Here is a 15,087-nt window from a genome sequence, read left to right as displayed (position 1 = left end):
GCTGTGGAGTTTGACAGCTATTAACCTGTCGAGAAGCGCACCTAGCTCCCAGATCAAAGCCAGAGGAGCCTCTGGCCGGTGATGCTACCCGGCGTGGCGTACCCAAGCCAAACAAAACCAAGGAATTTGTCGAGGTTACACATCCTCCAGCACGCAGCTGAAAGGAAGGGTCTGTATTTTCTCCCTGGAAACTTTGGAGAATGTAACCCTCCAGCTTTCAAGATAAACAGTTGTAGTCACAGCCTAGCAATGCTGGCAGGTGGACCTGTGCCCCATAGTGTGCACACACGCACTCCTGCCATTCCTCTGGCTCCTTTAGGGGAAAGAGATTCTTGCTCCAAAGCAAGTTGCCGCTGCCCCGGGAGCTGGTTCTTCTTGCCAAGCCATACCCCGACTTTGCCGTCCCACCGGCCAGGCTTCGGGAGACCAGGGGCCAACACTGTCCTGAGTGAAGAGAGCACCAAGGGGTGGATGAAACATGAAAAGTGAGCGGGCAGAGGGGCAAAAAGATGTCATCATCCAGGTTTAATAGATAAACTACCCACATCCATTTGCAAAGCTGAAATTGTTTGCCTGATGGCATGAAGCAGGGAAGGGTAACCTGGCGTCAATGGCTCCTGGACAGAGTCACCAGCTTTAGGATGAGTTCAGGTCAAAAGGAGCAGCCTCCTCCACGTGCCTTTGCAGTGAGTGCACGTGCAGGTAACAGCACCGATACAGCAGTCGTGGGTGTCCGCTGCTCCCTGCGCAGCCTGGCCCTACTCCCACCACCCGTGCACCCCCCAGCACCCCACAAACTCCAGCCCAGCACCAGGAGGTGGTTTCTCTGCAGAGGCTGCTCACTCCTCACCGTACGTGCGTTCACACTCTTCCTTTTAACAAACATATTCACTGCTGCTTTCAGCATCCCTTGAACGTCCCAGCGGGCACACGCCCTTCTTAAGGGCACCCCAAATCTGCCACTTGTTTGGCAACTCAGAGCTGGTGACAGGCGCGGGTCCCCTCCCAGGGCTGCGTGGGGCTGCCCCCTCCCGAGGAGCAGAGCGGCCCTGAACAATCCCCATTGTCCCCACGGCCATTGTTCCCCACCGCCCGCGTCCCGGCCGGGCCGCAGCTGGCACGGTGCACAGAGGGGCTGATTGTTTGGGTCGCTGCGCCGCTGATGACACACCGCTTTGGGACAGCTTCTTCCCACGGCAAAGGCCTCTGGAGTCAAGTGCTGCATTTGCTCCTTTATTTATTTGTTTGGTTTCTGCTTTTCGTCGTCGGGTTTTTTTTTTCCCCATTTTCGCTCGGTTGGCTGAGGCAGGCTCTGCTGAGGCCGGGGAAGAAGGCAAGGCAGTGCCGGGGGCTGCTCAGCGCAGGCAGCCCAGGTCCCCTCCGTCGCGGGGAGGGCTGCCTGGGGTGGACGAAGACTCGCAGTAACAAACACTAGTGCTCAGCCATGACAATGCCCCGAGATGTGACCGATGCCTCGCTGACCTGCCAGCTCACACCTTGTCGTGCTGCAAGGATGCAAACTGCACGCCGTACCTGCTGGGCCCGAGGCGGGGTTGGCTCTCCAGAAGCTGAGCATCACCAGTGTGACAATCTGTGCACGGCAAGATGCAGTGGGAAAGGCTTCTGGGTTTTTTTTCTAAGCGCACTTGGCCTCTCTGCCTCCCCCAGTGTTGGTGGCCATGACATTGAGACGGGAGGGACCATGGCTCGTAGTCTCACCGTGGGGGGGACATGCCCTGGGCAGCCCCGGCCCTGCCAGTGCTGTTCGGAGAGCGGGGCCGGGGCCGGGGCCGGGGCCGGGGCCGGGGCCGGGGCCGGGGCCGGGGCCGGGGCCGGGGCCGGGGCCGGGGCCGGGGCCGGGGCCGGGGCCGGGGCCGGGGCCGGGGCCGGGGCCGGGGCCGGGGCCGGGGCCGGGGCCGGGGCCGGGGCCGGGGCCGGGGCCGGGGCCGGGGCGGGCAGGGCTGTGCCCGCAGGGCTCGCAGCAGCTCCCGGGCGCCAGGAGCTGCACAGGCTTTGGGATGGGTTTGGGTCGGCGCGGCGTGCTGCGGGTTCGGCTGCTCCTGTGGTGCTGCGGGCGTCGGGAGGCTCTGCGTGCACGGCAAGCTTGAGCATTGCAGCATTAATAAAGCATGCAATAAAAAGGATTCCCTTTCTCTTCCCTGCTCCCGCCCAGCCTCCCGTCTCCCCAAGCCCCTTTAGCAGCCGCTGCGGAGCCTTCACGCCTTACGGAAACGCGGCAGCGTCAGGGCTTGGGAGAGACTGTGGTATGAGGGTGACATTTTGAAAAGAACCTGCTTATTTTGAGCAGGTGTGTGCTATAAGGTGAGTGCACAAAGAAGGAGCCGGGCTTTGAAGTGCAGCCAGAAACATCCCTGTATTTCAGCTCTTTCAGCGGAAATGCCAATGAGCCTGAATCTGAAGTCGGTTTATCCCTGTGGGCTGGATGATGATAAAGGGGGAGCAGCAGCGAGCTCAGATCTGGGGCTCTTATACGTCTTTAAAAAACTATATGAGTGGAGGAACATTTCATACACAGGTAAACTGGCAGATAACGTCTTCAGAGCAGGGGGTGGCTAGAAGGGATCATGTTGCTCTTTGGACTAGTTCTTCATCATAACTAACATGATCAAAAAATTGTGAATAACTTTTTATTTATCTGCAAAAGAATATTAATTGTTAACTAACAATCCTCCCCAGGCCCGAGAGAAGTCAGCCAAAAGATTCTCGAGACCTTTAAAACTATTTTGACACAGTATTGCCTCACTTGTACTTAAAAAAATTTAAGACCCTGGCCCTTTGGCTGCATTTTATCAGAGAACTTAGGCCAGTTGTTGACTTGAATGATGTAGGCAGCGGTTATTCCAATTCAGGGCAGAGGGAAAATCTGGGGCCATCGTAGTGTTGTGGTAGTTAATGAGCAGCAAAACGGAGACTTTTCCGGCCTGGGAACTGCTCACTTTTCTTCACCTCCCAGGCGTGCGCCTTAGAACCTGAAACACCGAGGAAGTGGGATGAACAAGTCCAGGAAAAGATAGTGCTGGGCCACAAAGTGTTTGCTGGGTTTGTGTGTGCCTGCGTCTCTGTGTGGGTTGGGGGTGTGGGGAGCTGTGGGGTGGGGGGGGGGTGTGTGGGGGGTGTAAGCAAGCCAGCACATGGGCACACACCTGCCAGTGCACACACCTGAATGTTCGTTTGATCTTCCGATGCTTACATGGAAAGAAGGGGTTTTTTTACACTTGTCAGTAGTTTCCTTTATATTCCAGTCTTTCTACAGATGCTTTTTTTAAGCCTCTGTGTCTTTTCGTCCAAATTGTTCGAAGTTGCTAACAAACAGCTTCATTTTCCCATTACCACAATTACCAATGCCATACTTGTTTGAGAAGCTGTGGCTTTCAGCTGGGAGAGGACTTTGCCGTATGAATTCAGAGCAATTTCCCTGGCTTTCATATATAATTAATGCAGTCAACTCCTTTTGATTTAATGCAGCCAACAGGAACCGCATCTGGTGTCACAAGCGCCTCGCAGTCACTTCGGCGCGTGGGCCAGCCTGGGCGACTCCGAGTGTGTCATGAGAGTCCCCGGGCTGGCCACCGCACAGCGAGGTGGCCGGTGTTACCGCTGAGGGGCTGGGCTATGGAAGCTGCCTTGCGCGCTAGGTGCCAGCCAGGTCTAACATTTGCTGGTGGCCACGAGCCCTGCTGCCGTCTCGCAGGACAGCGGCTTCAGACCTTGCTCAATGTGGGTATTGATTTTTTTTTTTTTTTGTCTTCTCCCTCTCTTTAGCGATTGATTTCCAGATAGACATGTAAACTGGACGTAGAAACTGTTGTTTTGACTGTGCACGTCAATTGATCGCGCCCGTGCGGTTGCGCACGTGCAAGGGGACGAGAGCTGAGCACAGCGCAGCAACTGCAGCCCAGCCCAGCAGGAGCGAGCTGCCCGCTGTTCGCTGCCTTGGTGGGTTGCTCCTGTCTTAAGGTCCTTATTAATGCTTAATAGATAATTCAACACACAGCCAACTGGTTTGTATATCGCTATAGGCACAAACCATTTAATACATTGTTTATGGGCCTTTTTATCTACCGTGTGTTCTATTGATAGGGCTGTCTGTGATGCGCTTATGCCCTATTAATAATGCACGGACCATAGACGAGCATGGTATAGAAAGCATGATGCACTCTTGCTCGCGCTCTTTCTGTCTCTCTCTCTCCCTGCTCAATATATTGAGGTGGATTTTGACAGTTAAAATGCAAAACATCTTTTTACTGACTCTCTTATGCCAGGGTGAAAAAAAAATAATTGATTTATTCTCTTTAGTCTCTTGCCCCCAAACATCCCATGGATTGTGTGGCGTGGAATTAATTTATTGTTCAACCCACAGGCCATGTACACACTATAGTGTTACTGGCACACTTTTAAAGGGGGCCAAGGTGGTACCAGCCAATACTGTAACTATGTCAGGATGGCAAATGGAGCTAGCTGGCATTATAGCCCAACGCCGACTAAAGCAGAGGCAAAGGCAAATGTGTAACAGGGAGAGCACCGCTGGTATTTAACACCCCCCTGCACCCCCTCCTTGTCCGCTGCCCGTGTTCCCAGCCTCGGTGTCTTACCAGGACCTTCCTGGGGAGTTACATCATTAACGAGTTGGGGAGTTTACTGGGTTAAAAATGACTCTCTTTAGGATCAGGGGTCAATAACCGTCAGGGCTAAATGGCACCTATCCCGACTGCACGTGCATCCTCAGCGTTCGGGGATGTCGATGCTGAATCAGTTCACATCTGGAAGCTGAATCGATACCGATTTCTCAGCAGAACAGCGTGAAGCCCCTTTCCTTGCCTGCCACAGCAGGGGCTGAGCGGGCGGCAGGCTGGGTCCTGCACCACGGCCCCGGCGTGGGGGTCCCGCTGGAGCAGTGACGGCGCGGGGGCGGCACGGCAGGACCAGCGCGGCTGTGACCAAGGAGAGGCAAAGCCTCAGAGGGAGGAAAATCTGCAAACTCGCTGTGCCAGAACAGGGCCAAAGGACTTTACCACTAACGACCATCAACTAAATTGCCCAGGGAAGCCGCCCTTGGCCGGGGACTGGTGGGCTGCACAAGCTGTGCAGGGCTGAGCCCGGGGCTGCTGCCGGCTTTGCTGGAGCTGCAGCTCCTCCAGCCTACCTCCCTGACCACGAACGCCTGCCGTGGCAACAAAGCGCCGTGCTTTTGGTAGTGAAGGACCAAAATTTTCTTAGTCCCATTCAGGTTATTTATCTCACACATTAGCAAGAACCAACAGCCCTGTGGTTTGAGTCCACCCCTTTCCTTTCAGACATGGGCGTGACTGTGGGTGTGCAACCCAGACGTGTCCATCACACTGCTGACCAAAACGACGTTAAAGCATTGCAGAGCCTCATCATTCTCCAGGAGGAGAAAAACGTGCACCTTCATTGCAGGTGACCCAGCTCTGAGCAGGGGTCTGGACCAGGACAGACTGTAACACCATGTGTGTGTGTGCGTGCGTGTGTGTGTGTACATACACTGGCCGTGGGGCTTTACCACCGCCAGATGTGCACCAGCTCACTGCACATACCTTACAAGACCTTGCTCTGGCGCGAGGGGACTGCAAGCCCAGCTATGTCTTGACCACTGGACACTGCCTTATCTTTAACTCTGTGTTTGCTCGTGTGTCCAAAGGCTTTGCGCATCGGCACGTTCTGCTCCGTGGCTGCACAGAGCTTTCAGCCTTCCTCCCCCCTTAGGTAATACCCCCGCGTCAAGGCAAATTCCCGTTGGGACTCATTTTCTGGATGACCATGTCCTGCATCTGATGGGTGAACAGACACCAGGGACAATTTCAAAGAAAATAAATTATTTTTAAAATTAGAAGCACCCGACATGGTTTAGTGGGCATGGTGGTGTTGAGTCGACGGTTGGACTTGATGTTCTTAAAGGTCTTTTCCAACCTTAATGATTCTATGATTTAAATTTTCAAGCGTCTCTCACACCAAAACCTACCCTGGGCACCAGTCTGCCCGAGTGAAGCAGGACCTGAACCGCCTTGGCAGAACCAAACCCGCTGGAGGTGAAATGGGCTCTTGGGCTGACACGTGGCTCCGGCCGGCGCTGCCTCCCTCCACCCACCGCAGCCCCCTCCCATCAGGGCTCTGCCAGAACGCCGCGATTTTCAAAAGCCCTGCCCAAAACCGGAGCACTGGAGCTCAGCAGGAGCACGTGGACAGGGTGGCCCCTGCAGCTGTGCAGCCAGATGTGGGAGCCTGCAGCCGCGCGCACCCCCCCGGGGTACCCGGCGACGCTCGGGGCCGGCTCGACCGAAAGCAAAGGAGACGTGGCAAGAGCAAGCGGTCCAGTTCAGAACTCTTTAATACAAGCTTATATTGTTTGTGTTTCCGATTCTCTGTTCTCCCAACATCTGGGGACATTAACCCTCATATGTGTGTGAGCATGTGTATGAAGATATATACAAAATCACACAGTTAAATATTTAAGCATACAAGGTATTATATATTTATATAATATAGAACTTTAGGGTATAGGAATCAACAATGGCAAAATATTTCTGATGAATCTGACATAACTTTTTTTGAGTGAAACATGACCTGTTTTTGAAAGACCAGAGGAAGTTGTTGTTTATTAAAAGAAAGAGGAAAACCTGTATAAAGAAATTCTGTGAAAATGATTTAAAAAACCTCATGAACCAAAAAAAGGACAACTGTTAAAAACTGTATTGAAAAAAAAATAAATTAGATGAACAATTGTGTAAATATAAATTAAAAAAGATGACAATCTTAATAAATAAGCTTTACTATTTACATCTTTATATATTGCTTGGAGACTTAAATTAGATCCGTTAAAAACAAACGAACGCAAAATAAAACCCAAAATCGGAGCAGCAAACGTACAGGCGTGAGGTACAGAATTAAGGGTTGAACTGTATTTTGCTTGTTTCTTTTTTTTTTCTTTTCTCTTTTATACAGTAGACCAGTAGAATTCTTGTGAAAATAGATCCTCAGCACTTCATTGGAGTATTGGTTGACATGGCTTCCAAAAGGTGCCAAGAAAGATTCCATAATAATAATAACCATAATAATCATAATAATTATAACAATAATAAAAAGATACAATATGATACATAAATATGGAAGAGCAGTTGGTAATATGAATACATTTTTCTCTAGACGAGATCACAGTTTTATTTGTAAATATTACACTGATATATATATATAATATTACACATATAATATTATATATATATCATATATATATTTATATATATATTTATATATATAGTACGGCTCAATCCTGCTCCCAGTCAAGTCAACAACAACAACAAAAACCCCTGTTGACTTGATGGGAGCAAAATTCAGCCTATCATCTGCAGACAGGTAAGTAATTACAGAGGCCCTACAACGCAAACTCCGCAATGGTTCCGATTCCCTCTTCAATTGCTGGTGAAATGTTTCATTAAAGCCCTGGTTCTTTGCACTCAGAAGATGGAAACTGGTGGCTGAATTGTGGCCTCACCAAACGAATGAAAAACCAAAGACCAAAGCAGAATGGGAACCAAAGACAACTTGGACTCATTAGCTCCGCATCTCGACCTAACAGAACTAACACCACCACCAAGTAGCACCAAGACTCCTCATCTAACACCTGAAGCCAACCCAAGCTCTTGTTTCTGGCCTCAGAGGAAGTGATTATTATTCTTAACAAATCTTGGATGTGTAGATCAGGTGAAAAGGGGAAAATTCAGTTTGCCAAACTATGACAGAAACAAAACATTAAGCCCCACTTTGCTCCTGCTAAAACAACCAGGGGTTTTGAACACCGGTTCCCCAGTGGCAGGAACAGCCCAATGCCAAACCCCTATTGCCCGAATCAACCATAACCCTAAGGAAATACATCTTGGGCCACCTGGACATGCTCCTGCTGATGTCTTGGTCATGCTCCCACTGAACTCAGTGCTCAAGGTCCTCCAGCGGAAAGGGGACCATCCCCGGGGCTCCAGTGCACACAACACACGAGGTCAGCTGGAGGCACTGGTCCACGTCCCCGGCAGGGAGATGGCTTTCCCCAGAGGAAGGGATGACGTGGAAGAAATGCAAAACAAATCAGCTCAGTTGCACCACCGAGACCAAAATGGGGCCCACAACCATGAAGATTTCAAGAGCGCATCTAAGCCGGGCACACGGTCCTCTCCCAGTGACACATGCCCATTAACGGTCCTTTCCCAGTGAACATGCCCATTAATCCACACTGGGGCATCCAGGGATTGGGCAGAGGAGGGCAAGACACTGCCGAAAAGCTGGGAATTTCCACAGCATCCAAAAAAGTTCAAAGGACAAATCGCCAGCTCTGAAACCCCTTTGAGCATCCCAGCCTTGGCAGGTTTAATCCCATCCCCTCCTGTCTTCTAGCTTGGCCTCGAATGGAAATGACGGGCTGGAGCGTGGGAAGGGGACGGTCGGCGTCCCGCTTCCCACTCACGGGAATCGCCTGTCTGCTCAGGTAGCAGCTTTCTCCTTCCCCCCCTCACTCCCAGTCTCTCGCAGCTCTTCGGGATTCAGACTGTGCAGTGCTTCTGAGTGCAGTAATTAGAGCACAGTGAAATACTGGTTAAATGCGTATGTACAGTTGGATAATGTAAAAATAAGCACAAATACACACTTAAAAAAATAATCTGGAAAAAAAAATAATAAACTCCACCCCCCTCCCCCCACAAACAACAATATACCGGGGAAAAAATACCTTAGCCTTAGTTCCTGGACTTATCACAAAGCACAAGGAAAACAAAACCAGACAATGTTATAAAACCTCACGGTACTTCTAGGGAAATCTACACTTAAGTATCTAGCTCTCTACTCAGCTGGCAGAATCAGTGTTTTCCTTTCAAACACACAAAAATAGGCCTTGCTCTTCTTGGATTTGGATGATGCGGGTTTTCTTTTCTCCTTTTCTTGTGGTTTGGTTTGGGGTTTTTTTTCCTTTTCTTCCTCTCTGTAAAGCCTCACTTATTTTTTTCCCCCACTTGAATCAGTTGTAGCAAGAAACTTCTGTTGGCTATTGGGTTTTCTATTTTTCTCTTTCTTTTTTTTTTTTCTTTTTTTTTTTTTTTTTTTTTCCTTAAACACAGGTAAAACCTAGAACAAACCGACAGTTACAACCAAGTGAAACCGAAACCGGAAGGGAGGTAGCTGGAACCCGACTCCAAGAGTCCTCTGGTGCCATCCTCCTTTCTCAGCCTGGGGGAGACAGCGGAAGATGCAAGAAAAGCAGGAAGACACCAGCTCAGCCCATCTGCAAGAGGGTGGGGAGGGAGAGGGGTAGCAGCTGATAGGAGTTTCCCACCCCACCATGCACCATTGACTGCTTTCTGCTCCAGCTTTCCATCCCACTGGCCATGGACACCACCCATAGCCAGGAGGCTGGCTGGTGGCCCCAGGTAGGCTGCAGCCTTGGCTCACTATCTGTGACAGAGAAGATCTTGGCACTAATGTGACCTGGACTTTATGAGCAGCTAAATTTCATCAGCATGGGCACCTTCTCCTGTTCCCCCAAGCTGCTGCTTTGATGTTGTCCTGCACCACTGGCTTGGTGGGTGAAGGTGGTGGGTAATGTCCCTCTCAACTTGCACCCAGTGGCCATCACAGTCATGGAGGGTCTTTCCTAGGGACTCCACTGGGCATTCAAGGCCCTGACAGTGGTAGATGCTGCAAGGCCATCCAGCTGGACTTGCCCCAGGGTGAGGGCACAGGGGAGAGGAGCTGGGCAGGTGTCCATGCCCCACAGCTCCCCTCTCTGCACCCCCTGGGAGCATGGTACAGCACCTGAAACACAGAGGGCAAAGCTTTGCCTCAATGCGATTTTCTCCCAATGGAAAAAAAAAAATGCCATTGGATTTAACATGACTCGGAGCAGAACTTCTTCTGCTCCTTGGTTCTGTAGCCCCGTTGGAGAAGATGGACAGTGCCAACACAGCAGTTGGAAAAAAATATCAAATAGCAGCATGGAAAGCCTGCCTGTTGGAAAGGGAGCTGGGTCACCCCTGGACTGCAGGAGTGAAGCTGAGGTGTGAGGCTGTGCTGGCAAGAGGCCGCCGTCTCCCTTGAGCCGAGAAGGACTCCAACTCGGCGAGCAGAGGCTGGCCCTGGCCGGGCAGAGGAGTTCAGCAGACCCTGAGCTCCTGGGAGACCATAGCAGCAAGTGGCAATAATGCTTACACAGACCCGTCTCTCCTGGGCAATGTCCTAGGTGGGAAAAGCAGATGGAAAATCTCCTCCATGCCCAGCTGTGTAACTGAGAAGGGGATTTTGCAAACTGAGCTGCCATCGGGATGCAGGATCTGAACTGGGGCTCCCTGCTAGGGGGAAACCCAGGGGGAGCGGAGGGGGAGATCTCCTCAGGCATTGAGGACATGATGTGTTGGCAGTCTGAAAGGCTCAAAGGTTGTGAGCTCTTCTGACGGGCTGGATGGCACATAAACAAACTGCTGGCACAAAGGGGGAGGGCAAAGGGACCTGAAGGAAGCAACCTTTGTGCAATTATTTACTTCCATTGTTAATTAGGTGGCCAGGGGCAAAAGTGGAAGTTTTGTCCAGGCTGTTTTTGCCAATGTTCTCTACACTTGAGGACCTTCAGCCTAACTCCATGGAAGGAGCCCGAATCCCACAGCACCTCCCTTTCCTGTACCCCCCTGCACGGTGGGAGCAGAGCTGCACAGTTCCCATGGTCAGGGCTTCTCTGGAGCTTCACAACAGCGTGCTCCTCACCTTCTTATGCCAATCACCTCTCCAGGCCTCTAAATTTTAGTTCTTGAGGTTCACCTCTGGTTTATTCCGACAGAAAACACCTCAACAGTGGGTGACAAGAGCCTGGCTCCTTGCACCTACAACTCTGTCAGTTTTCTATTTCTAGTTCTCCTACCTATTTTTACATTCATCTCCATGAGCATCCCCCTTTACCTTTCTACCTAAATGTCCAATCAAGCAGGAGTAGGAAAAAATCTTTCCAACCTGTCTTATACCCAGTAGATTGTACAAGTCAGTAGAGTCCCAAGGAACAGACAGACTTAACACTTGGAAGGATGCTCTTTGGGATGTGTGCTCTTCCTAGCAGAAGCCTGAAGCAGCAGGAGACAAGCCCAAGCCACACTGGGATTTACATGGGATGGGTTGTAGCAGCAGCACTTAGATGCACTGGGCAGCTCAGTGACTCAGTGTGATGAATCCTATGATGAAATGAGTCTCCAAGGGTCTGGCACAACATGTCGTTCCCCGCCCCAGGCTGAAACAGGAGGATGGAGCTATACAACAGGGAAGTATGAGGTCTGCTGCAGCTAATGCCCTTCCTTCTGAAAGATTACAAGCAGCTAAGCTCATGGTCTATCAAAGGTGTCCAACCCACTGGCCTGGCAGCTTAATACTGACAAATACGGCCAAAATTCTAATACTGTCTCCTGAGGTCCTTTCCCCATAGCATGTGCCTCCTCCTCCTCTTCCCTCCTGAGAAAACAGGAGCATGAAGCGGTTGTTAGCTATATACTACCATAAGAGGCAGGTGGAGGAGGTCTAGAGAACCACTTGGCTGGGTGGAGACCAGAAAGCAGATTCCTTTGGCTGGCTGGTGTCCTGTTTTCTTGCCCCAATGCTGAGGAAGAGACCAGAGGGTTTGAAAGGCAGGTTGTAGGTAAGCTTTAAGGCAGACTGTTTGGTTGCATGGGGTTGTTTTCACCCTGTCCTGACACAGTAAGGAAACGAGTTGTATGGGACATAGCAGCAGGAGTAGCAGCAGCAGACATGCTCAAATGACAAGTGCGGGGGCGAGTTACCCTCTCTGCTCCTCAGAAGCAATCATCCACATTCCTCGATGCCAGTCCTTAAGACTCCCCACTCCCTGACTCCACCATGGGACCACCTGCCCACCTCCACACAGAAACATCCCAGCAGCCCTGCAGCTTCCAGGCAGGCTACAAGGGGGCTTTTTGTTTGCTTTTTGGGGGCAGGGGGAGAAGGAGGAGCTGTACAGAAAGGCCACTGCAGTCTGCTGAGCTCCCTGGCTGGAAGTAGCTTTCCTGTGAGGAGCAGATGCATCCCACGTCTCAGGCTTGCTGGGCATCTGGCAAGTCACTTGCCAAGAGGCACAGCCCTGTGGAGATCCCACCCCAATCTCAGTGCCCCGAGCATGCGATACCTTGGCATTCAGCATCAGAAAAGGCTCAGCTTGGAGTCCTCCAAGAGCACAGCCTCTTCCATGAACGGTCTGAGTTGTGAGTGCTGGAGAGGGGAAAGTGTTTTTGCGTTGATCATAATCTCTCACTCTTTCTCTCTTTCTCTACTTATTTCTATAAATATGTGTATATAAATAGCTTGTTTCTCGCCTTGAATCTAGATAGGAACTGTTCAAATTAGGTGGGCAAAACATGCTGTTTTGATACACGAGTCTTCTCGACTTAACTCTTGGTTGTTTGTTTCTTGTCATCACTATTTAAGATATAGTTAATACATAAACCCCTATTTAAGTTCTCCTTGGACAAAAATTAAAGGCAGACTGGTTGAATTCTAAGGGTCCCTGGTGCAGAAATGCCATCCAGTTGAGCAGCTAAATGTTAAAAACAATACCAAAAGGGATGTGGTGTCTCTCCTAGCCTGCCTTGAGCAGTGTGGTCCTCCATTCCATGTTGCGTGGCATTACCCAAGACTGAAGCCGCGGAGGTCTTTCTGATTGTGCTCTTGGGCGTTGGGGTCCCGGCAAGCACACTCTCCTTGTAGGTCACAGGACATAGGGAAGGGAGTAACCTGGGGAAGGAAACCAAAGACACAAAGACATGAAGGAGGGTACACACCTACAGCACCCTGGAGAACAAGCAAGACCTTTGGAGTGCTATCTTCAGAGATCAGCTGCAGCCTTCAGCTGTGGGTTTTTTTTTTGGCAGTGATTTATTTTAGTGCTGAGCTGGTGGTGCACTGAGTTCTCAGGTGAGCTACCTGTCTATAAGAGAGGCTGGAAGAGTGTAAAGAAGAACCTGTTCAACTCATGCAGTTACCAGATAGCAGATACTCCAACAGTTCACATCAGGCACGCGAACATAGCTGGCTGGGGAGACATGTGCTTCACAGGCAGCTCTGGGGCTTTTTGGGGTACTTACCATGATGTTGGATCACATTATGCTGCCAACCTCTTCTGTAAAGCTATCCTTATCCCTAAGGCTACAAACACTAAATGACAGCAAAGTTACAAAACCCTCATCTCACATGACCAGCTCAAACGAACACCAAACTCAACTGGGTCCAGCAGGTCCCAACTCCAGTCTTCCTGTAGCACTGCTATCCACTGCTTGGGGGTTTTGGTGAATCCTACTCCTGGGCCATGATCTCCCCTCTGTAGGGTAGTACCACTTTGCAGTAGGGCCCAATGGCTTGGGTGCTGCTGCCGTGCCTAAATCTATGGGTGCACTTAATTATGAATGTTCTGGATTTCAGTTTTTCAGGGCAGGAACCGAACCAAACACTACCTAGCAGATCAGTGAAGCTGCAGTCTAGCAGAGATTTCCCTAAATACCTGTTGTGTTTAAGGTCAAGAGATGCAGCTAACAAGCACTGAGAAACAGCAAAGGAATGCAAGTAAGAGACTGTTGCGTGCATGATCTGGTCATCTGTCCATGATTTCTCTGGAAAAGCGTGGGAAGGAGCTGAAACAATAGCCTGCAGTGCCTGGCTAGCGGAAGTTGATTTTGGCTTATTGCATCACAGTATTTACACAAAGAAAAGGGGGCGGAGGTGGTGCCCTGAAGTGAATTCCCAAGAATTTCTCCCATCTGCACAGACTGAGCAAATGACCTCAATCCTCTCCTTACGCTCCTTCCAAAACAGTGCCACAACCTGTTCAAACGTTCCCGGCAAGGGCTGCATGCGCGCGTTCCGTCTGATTCCCTTGGCTTTGCTGCCACATGTTTGCTCTCTCTTTCATAAACACTCTTCTCCAGGCTATAAAGCCTAGGTCTGCCTCTTCCCTATGTATCATCAACAGCACATCTAGGAATGTGGACCAAGGCTGTGCATGAACACATTGCTGTCATTTCCACCTAGACCCTCCATACGTGTTCCTGCATGTCCATCTCCTGACGCACACAAGAACGGGATGAAGAGGTGTGGATCTTTATTTCACAACTGGGGAGTCTAAGGCAGGGACATGCTGACAGAGACATCAAATAGCCAACACTCATCATCAAATCAGGGTTTGGAGAGCCTCTTCCCCTTGCTTTTGACTTCATTCCCAGAAGACCTGACCCTCCTCCAGGTAGAACGGGGTGATGACTCTTCATCAAGCCATGGCCTTGGTGACTTACACGATGAAACCAACCAGTCAGTAATCTGAATATACAAATGTGGAGGTTGCAAAGAGAAGAGAGAGTCCAAAAAGTTAAAAGCAAATTAATTCAAATAATTGGATACTAAAGAAGTTTATAAACTGCAGAAAACAACAGGAGCTTAAGGGTCACTTGAGCCAACAGAAGCCAGCCAGAGCAGGACTGTCTCATATCACAGCATTATGAATATTCTTAGATAGGAAAACAGAGACATCTGCAAACAATGGGGTTTGGGGAGGAGGCTGAAGAGGGATTGTTTAATGACTGAATTAAAACACTGGAAAGGGAAAAAGAAAAGACACAGGAAAAAAAAAGATTTTTTTTGTTCAATGTAGAAGGAAACATTTTGGTTTAGATTATTTGCTAGAGTTCAGGTTTGACCTTTCCCTCCAAGACATACAAATAAAAAAGACTACTTCAGAGCAAAAGTTATGTCTTGAAATGAAAACTTATTTCACTTAGAAAATGCTCAAACAAAACATTCAAATATGTCTGGACTTTTCCCCTATTTTTTTATTTTTTATCCTGAATCATTCAGTTCAATCTGGATTTGGCAAGGATTTTGACTTAAAAAATCCTCCCTGTTGTACAACAAAGCTACTGGTTGGAGGCAAGACCTGGGAATCTGATTCTTTCATTTGTCTTGATCAAGCTTTTTCTTCTCCCTGGCCTGGATCCACTGTGTTTGTCTGTAACAGTCTAACAAAGGCGATTAAGT

The 15,087-nt window shown here is 49.9% G+C and overlaps 1 protein-coding gene across 1 annotated transcript in view; it reads right to left on the bottom strand.

The window, feature by feature from the left end:
• Positions 1 to 12,690: 12,690 nt before the first annotated feature.
• Positions 12,691 to 15,087, bottom strand: part of PAPPA (pappalysin 1) — a gene marked incomplete at its 3' end in the record, with an annotated part of 179,051 nt that continues 176,654 nt past the window's right edge. The window contains exon 22 of the mRNA XM_082009036.1: positions 12,691 to 12,798. Coding sequence (XP_081865162.1) covers positions 12,691 to 12,798 — 108 coding nt within the window. The remainder of the gene's footprint in view (positions 12,799 to 15,087) is intronic.

Source organism: Phaethon aethereus (assembly GCF_964289735.1).
Source record: "Phaethon aethereus genome assembly, chromosome: 20".
In the NCBI taxonomy this organism is placed as follows: domain Eukaryota; kingdom Metazoa; phylum Chordata; class Aves; order Phaethontiformes; family Phaethontidae; genus Phaethon; species Phaethon aethereus.
Note: the sequence above shows the minus strand (reverse complement) of the source record. Positions and strands in the feature narration are given on the sequence as shown.